At 36.7% G+C, this 13,930-nt stretch overlaps 1 protein-coding gene across 1 annotated transcript in view; it reads right to left on the bottom strand.

Moving 5' to 3' along the window:
* The window catches only part of Gro (groucho), a 59,472-nt gene that overhangs the window by 42,733 nt on the left and 2,809 nt on the right, over nt 1-13,930 (bottom strand). The window contains exons 2-4 of the mRNA XM_073081875.1: nt 10,749-10,846; nt 9,294-9,357; nt 8,070-8,114 (exon numbers count right to left, since the gene is read on the bottom strand). Of these exons, the coding sequence (XP_072937976.1) occupies nt 8,070-8,114; nt 9,294-9,357; nt 10,749-10,846 (207 nt within the window). The remainder of the gene's footprint in view (nt 1-8,069; nt 8,115-9,293; nt 9,358-10,748; nt 10,847-13,930) is intronic.

Raw genomic sequence — 13,930 nt, 5'->3', positions numbered from 1 at the left:
GAACGAAATGGATGGCTAAACAATGACTGTTTGTTTTCATGGGGCACATAACTAACTAGTTAATTGCAACGAATACATTATTTAAGGTAAGTATAGGTATGACAAATTTATTTGTCCCACTAATAGGCAAGAGGCTCTTTTCTCAGTTAGGTGAATACTGAAGCTTACTCCATCACGCTGTTCTAATACAGATTTGTCGAGGTATATTGTCAATGCGAAAGTAAAAATATTTCAGTCACAAAAAATTGAAACTAAATTATAACAATGTTTTAGCCAGCTCAGCAAAGCGCTGGGCATATGTCCGGGTGTTCTCTACAGTCGGGGGTCAGTTTGCACAGCGTGAGCCTACACAATAAGAATTTGCACAGTTTGTTTGCAGAGCCTGTTCGCCCCTCATAGCATATAATTCCTGCATTCATTGCCCAAACTGAGTATCAATTAGTTTTATCAGTAAATAATTTTATACACAACAATTATAAATGCACTCATATGGATATTCTGTAATTCAATTTCAATTAGGTACCTAGATATAATTTAATATTTAGTGTGGTGAAATTATACTCGACAAATAGTTATATCGATGAAATTATACCTACTTAGGTAGGTGGTATGCATATTTTAAATTACATGATAATTAATTAATTATTTTACCAAATCAAAGTCGAATCAGATTCGATTAATGAATGAAAACCAGAGCGAATACTCTCATAATTATGGTAAATTAAGTTTATCTATTCATTTAATTAATTACCAATATCATTAACGCTAATATGCTCGATTAACATATTTCAATTTTGTATAAATTAAATCGAAATAGATGCCTAAGTACAAATCGAAAATCTATAGATAGGTATCTACTCAATAGGGATGAACTTAAAATACCTACTTTACACCTTAATTTTGAAAGCATAATTATTTGGAGTTGGTTTAATTTCTACGTATGTGTACGAGTATGAGTACCTAATTATATAAAATTATTACAACCTCAACTCTGTTCTAGGATACCCATTATCATGGAACTCATGGACTGACCCAGAACAAAAGTCCCGGTCAGGAGTCAAGCCAGAAACTTACTATGATGTAACCTATTTAATTACTTTTATATTTCCATATTGGACCAATAACACTACCATATTTTTCTATATTTTTTTCATTTAAATCAATTTTTAATTACCAAGATAAGATTTCAGTAGCTTATTAAGACGGTTTTTCACGCAACAACAGTATAAATTGCGTCATAATGTATAAATAAATCAAACAGTAAATTATACAGTGTTACATACAAATAAAATGTAGGTAGAATATTTTAAACGCAGTGTAGTAGCAGGTCGTGCGGTCGGCGGGACCGCGACCGCAACCTGCGGTCAGCCGCTACCCCGTACCCGACTTATTCTTCGCTTGCTATTTAACCGGCTGCGTTGGAGGGTTGAAATTGCAAACGTCGACTTTAATTTATTTTTCTTTGCAATAATTTTATTTATTGTTATGTTAATGATATACGGAATATTAATGAGAATATAAATAGGTATTTGTAAATTCAAATTTATATTCCACATCATTTGAATATTAAATAATTAGATTTTACAAATATTTAAATTAATATGTTAATTCAAAACTTAAATTCGAATTATATAAACTTTTGTATGAATACTGTTTCTTACTAAATGATCTGTCAAATTCGATGACGTAAAAGAGTCCTGAAATATTGCTGGAAGTGTAGATATTTTGTGAACGCTTATGCTATCAAATATAGGTAGGTAGTTAGGTACCCACTCTTATTTAATTTAAGGGTAAATCAGTTAACAAGTTGCGTGTACAGTAAGGAGGTACCTAACTACCTATCTAGTTTAATGTGTGAAAACGACGGTGGTAAGCAACATGTGGTGTGGCGCCACACGCGACCGTCACGTGTTTGCACGACACATTCCACACATTTTTTAACTTTGATTTTAATCGCGTGACTAAAGTTAAAATGTTTTCCTAAATAAACTTTAATGATCATATCATACTTAATGTTTTGAAACTTAATAATTGCTCTACCAACCTCGTTAAATAACACGTGAACTGTATGCCCGTTAAGTATTTCTAAACTGATCACAAGAAACATTACACGTAATTGTTGTTCGCAACTGACTAAAAAATAAAAACTAACAGCTATTTAATTTACCGACTTACTATTAGGTACACGAAACATTTTCTACATTTATAATTCTACGAAACATGTTGACTCGGCATACACGTAATTAATTGTATTGTAAATTTGAAGCAACTGTTAGATTGTAAAAGATTCATTCGTCAATAGGTTGGAGGGCCGCCACCCCATGTATTTGCCCGACCCCTTTTCTAGTTTGAATTGTTCTACTATTTGAATAGTCTGCCGGGTACGACGCCGCAAAACTGTTATATCGCTTTCATGACATGTAAGCTAGTTTCGACGACACTAAATACGAGTTATATTACCATAACATTCGTCTCGAACATCAATTTTATTTCAGTATGCAAGGCAATAATGCTAATGCCGGTTCTTAAAATTCTAACACCGCTCCGGCTGCATTTTTACGGAGGATCGCAACGAATGGTAAACGAGTGAGTCATAGGCGTGTAGCTTACGAGTCGAATAGAAATCGTCTGTTTTAAATGAAGAGCGAAGGAGCGAACAAGGCGTCCATTATTCATGAGGCCGTTTCACGCCCGACCACCGGCCGCCGCGAACCGACCGGCATCAACACAAACTGTTTCGAAATCAATATCCGTGTCTCAATCAGTGCAATTAAGGCGGCCCGTGGAACGGGAGCCCTACTCGCCGTAATTAGTTTCGCGCTGTCGCTGCCGGCGGTGCCGAGGGGCGGCAAATAAACGAGAAATGCTAGAATAACGTTAAACGCGCTCCGCTGGGTCCCGGCCCCGGTGGCCGCTCCGACCCGCCGTATCACTGTTCGCCGATCACATGTTTGGCCGGATAATTACATTTTTACATACCCACCGGATTTTCATATAATAGCTCCGATAAGCTTATATCGACGTAGAGTATGACAATAGATAACGTGACATCAATCGAAATACGTACTTGTAACGAAATCCTGTGATATATCACTACACAAGAACAAGATAGTGAGATTAATGTATATCAGTGATAGCGCGGTTTGAGTGTTAAATAGCTACGTCGTACATTATTCATGAAACCGTTCGGCTGCCTACATATTTGTAATCAATATCGCTAATCTATCGCATCACGGACATTCCATTTTGTTTTCATTTCACGAAGAAACATTGTAAAGTGAATTTAGTAGAACCGTGAGGGGTGTGTAGTGAACGCCCTATTTTTTCACATGGATGTTCCGGGTCCCCGGCATCATTATAGGGTCCGAATTTGAAAACACAATTAGACTTAATACAGAGGTGATTGTTGTCGAGCGAGGGTCGCAGCGAGGGGTTCGAGCAAATCCTTTAATTTGGCTCCCCGATCAAATAATAAAGGCGAAGGGGCAGCGAGCGAGCGATATCGCGTTTAGTGGTTTTATTGCAAGCGCCATCTGCCACGTGACGCACTTAGATGGAGAGATAATTTCGCTTTTGAAGCGAGGGGCGACGCACGGCCGGCGCTCGATGTGAGTTGTTGCGTTCATTTGGGCGATTCACGACGCGCCGCATCCGCGTGTAGATACAAGCGATACCGCGCCATTATGCGGGCCCTTAACGACTACCTGCATGTTGATGTGAACAGTCAACAGCTATAATTTGATAGCACCTACACCACACGGTTGCACGGTGCGCTGAACAAACATTATCCTGTTTTTATAATCGGAAAGCCAGCGGTTGATACGTAATTATTGTTTGTTACGTACATTGTATTTCTGCCTAATCCTTTATCAGCATTAAATTATCTCTAAGGTGCTAAGTAGATAAGCCTATCAAATTACACCTTATAAATAAAAATAATACGATAAAACCGATCTATCAGTATTAAGATTTAATCATTATAATCGTCTAAAAAATAATTAATGATTGTACTAATTACATATTGGGTGACCGATGTATGACCCATCATATATGTAAATAATTTTAATAACATTAATCTAGAAACTATACTTTCTAGACAGGTAGAAGGTAGTGTAAGTTTTGCGCACCAGTATTCGAACTTGCCTTTTTTGTTTTGAGACCGAGGTCGCAAACAAACAGGATTAGAGCCATCGTGTGTCCCCCTGTTTCATTATAAATAGTAGCTAAGCGGATCGCGCACGTGCGATGTTTTTATCAACGAGCGGACCCTAATGCAAGGGTAAACACTCCTCCGCCCGCGTATGAATAATTTGATCAGGGGCGGAATCACTGGCCTGCCGTGGAATCGCAATAACCCCGCATTATTACATTACACGGATATACTAAAATATAAATTTGCCTCGTGTTGAGGGTGAAATACTTTTTAGTTAATTGATTTAATGTTTACGTAGCAGTTAACTTCGTTTTAATAAGGAAAGTGATTATATTTTAGCAATTCTACATCAATAAAAAAGAGGAAAAATTATTTTTTCACGATTTATATCTGTGTGTAGATAATAAAAGGTAGGTAGGTACCTGTCTTCTATTTTTTTTAAATTAATAACAAACAGGTGTTACTTTGTTAATATGTATAGTTCGCGCCAAACTGCTAGTCCGCTCTGAAGTTGTTGCAAGCAAGTGTAGTCATACAATTTTCTATGGCGACGCGATTCATTTCTATATTCAGAGCTGAGTAGCAGATTTACGCGGACTATAGGTAGGTACCTACCTAAAAATGAACTAACTACCTTAATTCTTTTGCTTACGTACCTAAAATCATATGGAATGAGAAAATGAATCTAAAATACGGCCGCATATAACGCGCTGTGTTATGTCCACGTCATTGATATTTCATAACAAGCGGGTGTCAGGGCAGAATGTGCAGTGGGGCGAGCAGCGCCGCAGGGGTGTCAACGCTCGTAAAACACGACAAAGTATTTTATCGACATCCCGCCGAGCGCCGCGTCGCTCCCAACAACCCTATTGTCTCTCGACACTCGTGACACTTCATGAAATCACTCCACCGTTATGAATTTATTGCTCTTCAACTATTGACTTCCATGCAACATGCGCTGTCATCGGGATATTATCTTTATTCAGAAATACCAATATGTCCCGTCTATTTCTATTTACATAATAAGTACTTATATAGGTAGATACTTTAATATGTACCTATATGTAGTACCTACCTATCATTTAGTTGTTGTTCTATACAAAGAACATAACGGAACGAGTTCTACGTTAGTCACATTGTAAATCTAAATACGGAAACTATCGCAATAATCGACAACGTGAAAGTCAACTCGGGCGTGAATAATAGCTCGAGGCGGAGAACAATAAGTCTCCGTGTCGATGCAGCCATACAAAGACGAAACAATCAATTCAGGGCGTAAGTAGGTGTAATTCGGCACGGTCGCTCGCTCTGGCCCCGCGACTAACAAAAGAAAATCTAAGCAATTAGTCGTCGTCGGAAAGAGCGGAAAACGCGCGTTAGACGCGGTCACGCCGACCGCCGCGCTGCGGTCACGACTCGCCTTCTACGGAGGCACAAAGTGAACCTTACAGACGTTGCTAACTCAATATAGATGCGGCGAACACGAAGCGACCTTTCAACATCACTTTTGAAATTAATTTACGCGAACAATTTTCATAAAAACGGGCTAATACAGTTGAATAACTAGTAGGTACTATTTGGAACAAAAAACGTTACTTGTTATTGTACTGTACGATTCCACAAAGCCGTGCGACAGAGAGGGGTTTCTGGTTGCCGCTCGACTGAGCGTGTTAAGTGCTAATGTAATAATCCATTACAATGAAGCGCAGCAGTGTACGCTAAATAGCGCATTCAAGCATCGAGCCGGTCGGCATCTGTCCGCCGCAGCGCAAACAATACGACCCTTCTAAATCACCCTCGTTGCTAGTTTGCCAGACCCTAAACAAATAAAGTTCACTCCGGCCCCGCTATTGTTGTAATTTTGTAAAGAAACTCATAATTTTATTATCCCGCGTTTATAAAGACTACTAATATTAAATCCTGCCTGGGGTAAACAAACGTTAAATTTACTTAATGTCGAAAATATTTAAAAGATACGTCGAGCAATTAATGTAATGGGATTCCATTTGAAATAATAGTTATCTGTAATTTTAATGAGGTAAAATGAAAAGAAAGTGAAAAGATACGGTTGGCATGTCTCGGTCGGTGTAATTTGAAGTCAATTAAGCAGCTGGCTCAACACCCCACGTGGCAATGAATGTGTGAAATGAACGAGTGTTTCTTATTAGACATTCGAATGACGTAAATTGATTTCGGTTCCGTTTTGAGGACATGTTAAAATACGGTTATTACTAATATAAGGGATTGAGTAAAACGGGGTGGCCTCATAGCCGGGACTAAACCGGATTGTCCGGATATGGAACCCCGATTTTATGGAAATACTTATTGTAAGCTTATCTTGTAACTTAATCAGCCAAATCACTGTGAAGCGGCCTGGCGGGTTGAGCTCTGTAAATTTTCTCACAATGAGAGATGCCTTTGTTTAAGCGTGGGATTTTTGAAAAGTGTATGGAATAAAATAAACTATTTATGAACATGTTCTGCATGTGAAGAAATGGTATTAGCAGTAAAACAACTCAAGTTTATCTGAGAAGGTAAAGAAAAATCTGTTATATCGCTCAGATAGTGAAAACTTCGTCCAAATGAAAAAAATCGTTTTGGCGAAATTTGTCTCAGCATTAAGTTTCTATTTGGCAACTGTAGTGGGGTTGGAGAGCGTAAAATCAACAGATTAGAACGGAGCCCCCGCCGTTCGCCCCACGGCGCACGAACCCTCGGCGCATAAAAGTAATATCTATTCGTTTCCATAGCTATTGTTGGTCTGTGGTTAGGGCTGTCGAGTACAAGCTCAGTATTAAAATAAATAAGCATTGACGCTCACTCGAGCGGTATCGTCCATAACAACAATTAGAATTATTCAAATGTTTTTTACAAACAAATATTATGTTCATATCTTCACACAATAAAGATAAGAATGTTGTTGTGACAAAAATTTGTACGTCTATCAATTAATGTCTCAAGTTAAATCATCTTTGGGAGTAGGCTCGGGCTGCAGAAATCTCAAAATTGTAATAAGTAGGTAGGTATAGGTATTAGGAAGACTTTAGTTATTTTGCTAACCCTACCCTAGCCGTATTGTGCGAGTTGAACGCGTCTCTAAGCAAACGATACATTATCTCTGCTTGAGTTGAATATTTGGGGGAGCTCTTGTTCCCTACCCAAATAATATTTCGATCACAATGTATTTTACAGAAACAAATAACGTCATAACAGTTGCAAAACTGTGGAAAAGTGATTTATAAAAATGTGTTTTTGACGTTCCTTACAAAGACCTCACCCACGAACAAGCAAGTTTTAATCATTTTGTCGTTTGTTGTTTTGTGATATGAAGATAATAATGAAATAATCCTATTATCTGAAATAATTTTATTAACTTTCATAGTCTAAAGAGCTAATTTCAATTTAGTAAAAACATTGGCTTTAATTGCCAGGCAGTTCTTAAAAAAACATGGTATGTTCAAGTATTCATTACCGCGAAGGTAAATTATATTAAGATCTTCAAACACGCGAATAAAGTGCGAATAAAATATTTTTCACTTTTGCAAACTCTTGTTTATACCGTGATTTGACAAAGAGTAGTTAGAGCACATTGTACCGGCCTCCGAAACGCCGCCCTCGCCCCGGGCGGCCTGTCAAACAATGTTTACCGTTCCCACAAACGCGCTACGCAACAATATTTTTTTAATATCCAACATTCGCCTCGCTAATCACTCCACCCAAATCTGACATAACAATCCTACATAACATATTTTGTCGTATCAATTTAGTTAAACCGCGTTGGAATGTATCAACATTTTTGTTCACGTCACATCAAATCTAGTGATTCGAAATTTGATAACGCATTGATTCCGTTTCAAGAACAGTATCTGTCTAAACTTATTTTATTGACAATATTATTAAACAAAATTGTACATACCTGTTTATGCATTTCCACGTTGAGGCCGTAAGACATTTCATAGTACTGAAACATAAATAGATGGTTTTAGAGATCGATGGCATTAGGTATGCGCTACAATGTTCGGCGTGACATAGAAAGCTTTTGGCACAGATTAACTTCCTCAAATCATTGGAGGCGAGTGACTAAACATCCGCAGTAGCGCAGTTTGGAAACCCGCCAGAAGTGTTTCCGACACATAAAAATGCTCGCGAAAATTTTCTCTTGAGCGTATTAAAATAAATTGCAAGCGATTTGGCAACACTTAATCGTGATTCATATCTAAACGGACCGGGCGGCGGGGATTAGGAGCTGCCAAGTATCTATTCTCATTTTTGAAAAATATCTCCTCTAGTTTGTGCCAATTACGGCCCATGTCAACTCTTTAACATGTGTTTATGACAAATTACAATAAACACGTCTCGTACGTGAATGAATAATGTATTCCTCGAGGCAATTACACAAACAAAACATTCGTGACTAATTACATAGTATCAGCGATAAAATTATTATACCTGTCCGTCGTTAACTGCTAATGTATGTACCTACCTATATACATATAATACAATGGTTGGGACTTGCGTGTTATAAACGGCAATAAATCAACATTTTCGACATTAAATATTTGTCCTTATGAGTCGCTATTTTGTGAAATTGTATTAGTAAGTAGGCTTGATCATAATAAAATATCTACTATCAAACTGGTGGAAATTTTGTAAATACAACATAACACCTACATTATTTCTGGGACAGATAGGTATTACAGTTGAGTAAAGGAAAAATGTTACTATTTGTCAGTCTGTCCGTCTGTAGGTACACATTAGTCACACCACAAAAACAAATTGTACAAATGGCATTAAATTTTAATTCATAACGCATAAGTAGATTTTATCGCAGCCAATATCAACTCATCGCTAAGTGTTTCAATACAAGTACAAGCTCTCGTGATATTAGAGTTATAACAGTTCATAACAGAGCACTTGTCACATAAATGTGCTCGTATTCACATAATTCATGTCAACGATTATTATCTCTAAATAACGGAGGGTTTGTGAAATAAAGTGCTTGACTTCACTAACGGAAATTAGTCAGTTGACAATTGACATGCGGGCGCCCGACGCACGAGACCTGTTTATTTTTTATTTGTGTTTCAATAAAGATTTTCTCTTGGGTATTTTTGTGAAAGGATAATGATTTGGTACTCACCATAACATAATGCCTTTGTATTTCAATTTTTTCACTAGCCAGCTTCTCACATTCCAATTTTAAACTGAAACAAGTGGACAGAATTAATAAACTATTTTGTAACAAGTTATTTTAAGACTAAGATGGTCGCTTAATATTAAGACGGCTTACTTGAAGAGTGTCGATGACTTACATATTACAAATACATATGTAAGTAATATATTACATATGTAAGTCATCGACACTCTTCAATTGAAATGAAAGAAATCCTTTCCGCAAACATAAGTGTAACCGTAGTAAATACTTGTATCTACTTTTTACCGATTTTTATATATTACTAGTAATTCGTGAACAGACGAACTACATATCTATTGTACACAAGTAGGTACGACTGGCAATAATATCAAGTCCACGGTGTCTTCCATCTTTAAAGTATCGTATCTTAAGAGCAGTGCAAACATGAACACGAATACTTTTATTGTATGCAAGCATTGACGTAGTGAGCATGTAATCGCAATTGATTTCTTGTTATTGCTCGCCCGCGCTATTGAGCTTCGGTTCCAGGCTACTTGTCAAGAATACATCTATCCACTTACGCGTTATACAATTATCGTATTAACCATTGTTCTAGATTTTACGTGGTCATACGATATTTTCAATACAAATCTAGGTACTATAGGTATTTTACTGGGCAGCGGAAAAAGCATAGGATATGCTTCTCATTTCTCTATATTTTAATAGAGGTGCTACTTTAAACATTGCTTTAATAAATGTAAAAATATTAACGGTATTCCATTACTCGTATTTTTTTCTGATGTGTAAGAATAAAACAACTCTATCTACTACTAGCGACGCATTTAAAAAAAAACAATGACGACAAATAAATAATTAATTGAAAACAGTTAATTATTAGGGTAGATAATGCTGTCTTTTGTGATAAATTCTCATGAAACTAGAAACTTAAAACGTATAACACTATATACTCATATCTACCGTTTACCTGCGTTGTGTCGTCTCAAAAGTTTTCCCCAACAATAAGGGAACAAAAGTTTTTTCAATGTAAAGACCTACTTAGTTTTCACAAAAGGACAGATAGGGGATGGTGCCAGATACCCGGCAACGGAATCCCGGATGAGCCTCTTTTAGCTGTTTTACTTTCACCGGGATTTTTGCGACGTCTTACGTTTTTTGATAACAACCTGTTTATCTTTTTTGTGTGACAACTTTGTAGTTCTTATTTACTTACATCGAGTGGTATTATAGGAGCTTAGGATTATTTCACAGAGAACTTTTGAGGATTTTACATAACTTAATGAGTGCTTAGAAAGCTCAAAAGAGGACATTTTTCTTTTGAGTAGGCACCTAAGTAAATTCTTTCACGCCATTTGTGTAGGTACTTATTACAATTTTAGAAGACATTTTCGTTTTATATCTTCAATATCAATGATGTCTAAAAAGGTCTTGCGTTATACTTACTTATGATATTGAGCTTGTAGAAAATTGAATTCCTCCTTAATCCGGTCGCATGATTCGCCAACCGTAAATTTGATGGGTTGGCCGGGCTGCGGTGGACCCTGTTGAACAAACATAGACGTGTTAAATAAACAAACATAATAGCATTATTATACCAGAAGAACCAATAATTTCCCATTAGTTAAGCTATGAATACCCCAAATCAATAAAAACATTGAGCGGGAGTACTGGGTCTATGAGTACTTTTAATGAAACTTCTCGTATCAACTATATACTTATAAATGTCCATATCATACTCGTTTAATAATTCAAGACGATATGCAAAGATACAAATATTAAATACATAACATCATCAATCTCAGCCTCAACACAAAAACATTCCTATCACGAAATAAAAATTACACGCATCCAAATTACCATAATACAAATTATCCTTTAATGACCATAATTCGGTGTGAGGCTCGATTAATGAAAAAAACAACGACACAGACTCGGCTCTTAACATAAAAATAAAGCAACGCGAACACGCAAGTTCGTAATAATAAAATAAAAATAAAAAACTAACTCCATAATAAGAAGCAGGAAAATAAAAATAAAGCGAGGGACACAACAACACACGGTCGCCGGGAGGCCGGGCGGCAAAAAATAAATAACCGCCGCTCGCCGGCGCGCGAGGAACAAACGGACTTTAAAAATAATAAAAGGAGCGTAAATAAAAGCGTAAAAGGAACTGGCGCGGAGTGTAGACGTTGTAAATGGAGCTGCGGACAATCGGGCTCGGGAAAAATGTGGCCGGGAATTTAGTGAATGTAACCGCCGCGGAGATGGGCTGCGGTCGAGCCCCCGTCTCCGATCGCGATCGCACTTAATAATGTAATACGTCTTGGACAACCGCACGCTAATCCGATAAGAGCCCGGTTACTACGAGATATTATAAGATCTGCCCGGCTGTATTACGCCAACATTGTTCATTATATTATCTCCTAGTGAATGATACGTAATAACAATTATGAAAGCCCTCGTCGAGATAACGACTCGCATACCTACTTATGAGACTGAGTACCTACCAAGTTTAAATCTATATAGGTATTTCCATAACGAAGTGTTTTTCCTATTTCTTATAATAAAAACTTCATCCATATTTAAAACACTGTAGTAATTACGTTTCCCTATATACACTAATAAGGTAGCAATAATGTCAGACCGTGTACACCTATCCTAATGACTGTTTACATTACATACTGACCATCCTTTTATTTTAGTCAACAGTGTATTTGAACGATTTAGTAGCTGTTAATTTTATGTCTTGATCAATTGTGATAGTATTTCGAATTGTTTATTTCAATAAAATGTAGGCAACCCATCGATAAATACATATTTCAAGCATCTAACTGCGCTTCAGAAAATCAAAACAAACAAAAAGTCATTTTGACCAACTATTAACTTGGTTGTTTTGTTTTCTTTAATTGCAGAACATTTTAACATTGTTTTGTACTGTTGCCTTGATTTAACAGGTATTAATTGATAACGCAATCGACTGAGTTTTTGCCTGGTGGAAATAACGCAAAAAGCCGTTTTTATATCTTTTATTAATTTATACCTTATTAATTTTAATTCATTCATACTCGGGCAAATATGCATAGCGTGTCGATAAAACCTGTAATTATGAACTTTAAAACAATTACATGTAAAATGAATAACATAATTAGTATTAACCTAACGGGTTTAAGTCACAAGTAAATACATGGTCGATTTACGGTAATCATTCATAATGCCCCCTAAATTCCTTCTTCAAAATTTTAAATCGATTACAAAGAAATGAAAATAATCCATGACAATAATAGACTGAGTAAACGTTCCCCTCGGATGAAAAAAGATTCCCATAAATTATCGCCGAAAAGGTCAAATTAAAATACAATGAACAGTTTTTGAGTGGCAGTATTGTGTGGAGGGCCCGGATGAAAGGCCCGCATCCAACGACCGCTTACAAAAACAAAACTAAACAGAATGCGTTTAAACGGATATAAAAAGAAATACGTGTTCTTATTTCAAATTATTGAATACGAATGTCTGCCCACGTCTACCTGTACACCGGCGGGAGGATTCCTTTTGTTGGAATTCGTTTTTGGAACGAGCAAAACAGATTGTGACGAAACTTTATAATGTTCACATCGATAAGAATTTGTTTGACAGTTCCTGTTTCTCTAAAGAATTGCGCCATTTAATAATAAAATATGTCGATAATATAATACTGTGCGTACCGGACCTTTAAATGCCACTCAATTCAACAAACCATAGGTATGCATGCCAATTACCGGACTATAATTCCATGCCATTTTCAAATTCTCGGAAAAATAGATTGATGTCAACAGTTTATTAGTATTATTAGAGATACGGACGCTTCGAATAATGTACACAAGTTCAGCAGCTTGGTAAACAAGTAAACACCATTCGCACTTACAAAGCAAACAGGCATAGACAAATATTTAAACACGGAGATTGGCTCCATAATATTACGTCTTAGTCTCAAATTGGTTCAAGCTAATTTGTACCCAGTTAACATTTATTTAAAGACCATACAATTCCACAACGTTCAATACACGCGTATTAGAATGTATCGTTTCAATATAAGTTGCGGAAAAAGTACGCCAGTAAATCTAATCACGTAGGTAGTAGCAAAAGGGATCAGAGAGAATGTTTTATTTTTTGAAAAACATCGGCGGGAGGCGCTCAGCGTGTCGTATTGGTGTCCATATGAGAGACATTCGTTTGACATCGACCTTTCTACGAATACCTTTTTTGGTCCGTTTGGCGCCAAATTAACCATGCTAGTATTTTCTTTTACTTCTTTCTGAATTTCTGAATTAGGTATTTCTTTATTAAAGTTTATCTAACGTCTTAGCAATTAAAAAAATCTTAATGAAATATCATAAAATTTTATTTTATGTGATACCTTTGTTTCTATGATACGCAATGTGAAATGGTTATCAACACTATTTCCAAATAAAGTCATTTTGAACGCGATTCGTCTGCGTGCGCGTAACCTGATGGAGTTTTGATTATGACGAAGCGTTGCGCGCTGTTAGCATACTCCAAATGCTGTGTTTGTGCTGATAACTGATGTTGTCCTTATCACTACAAATGTCGGGAATTATTTCCGACGAACATTGACTCACCTTATCTGA

Source organism: Epargyreus clarus, unplaced genomic scaffold (genome assembly GCF_041222505.1).
Source record: "Epargyreus clarus isolate Ecla_fem2 unplaced genomic scaffold, WU_Ecla_fem_2.2 ptg000017l, whole genome shotgun sequence".
Lineage (NCBI taxonomy): Eukaryota > Metazoa > Arthropoda > Insecta > Lepidoptera > Hesperiidae > Epargyreus > Epargyreus clarus.
Note: the sequence above shows the minus strand (reverse complement) of the source record. Positions and strands in the feature narration are given on the sequence as shown.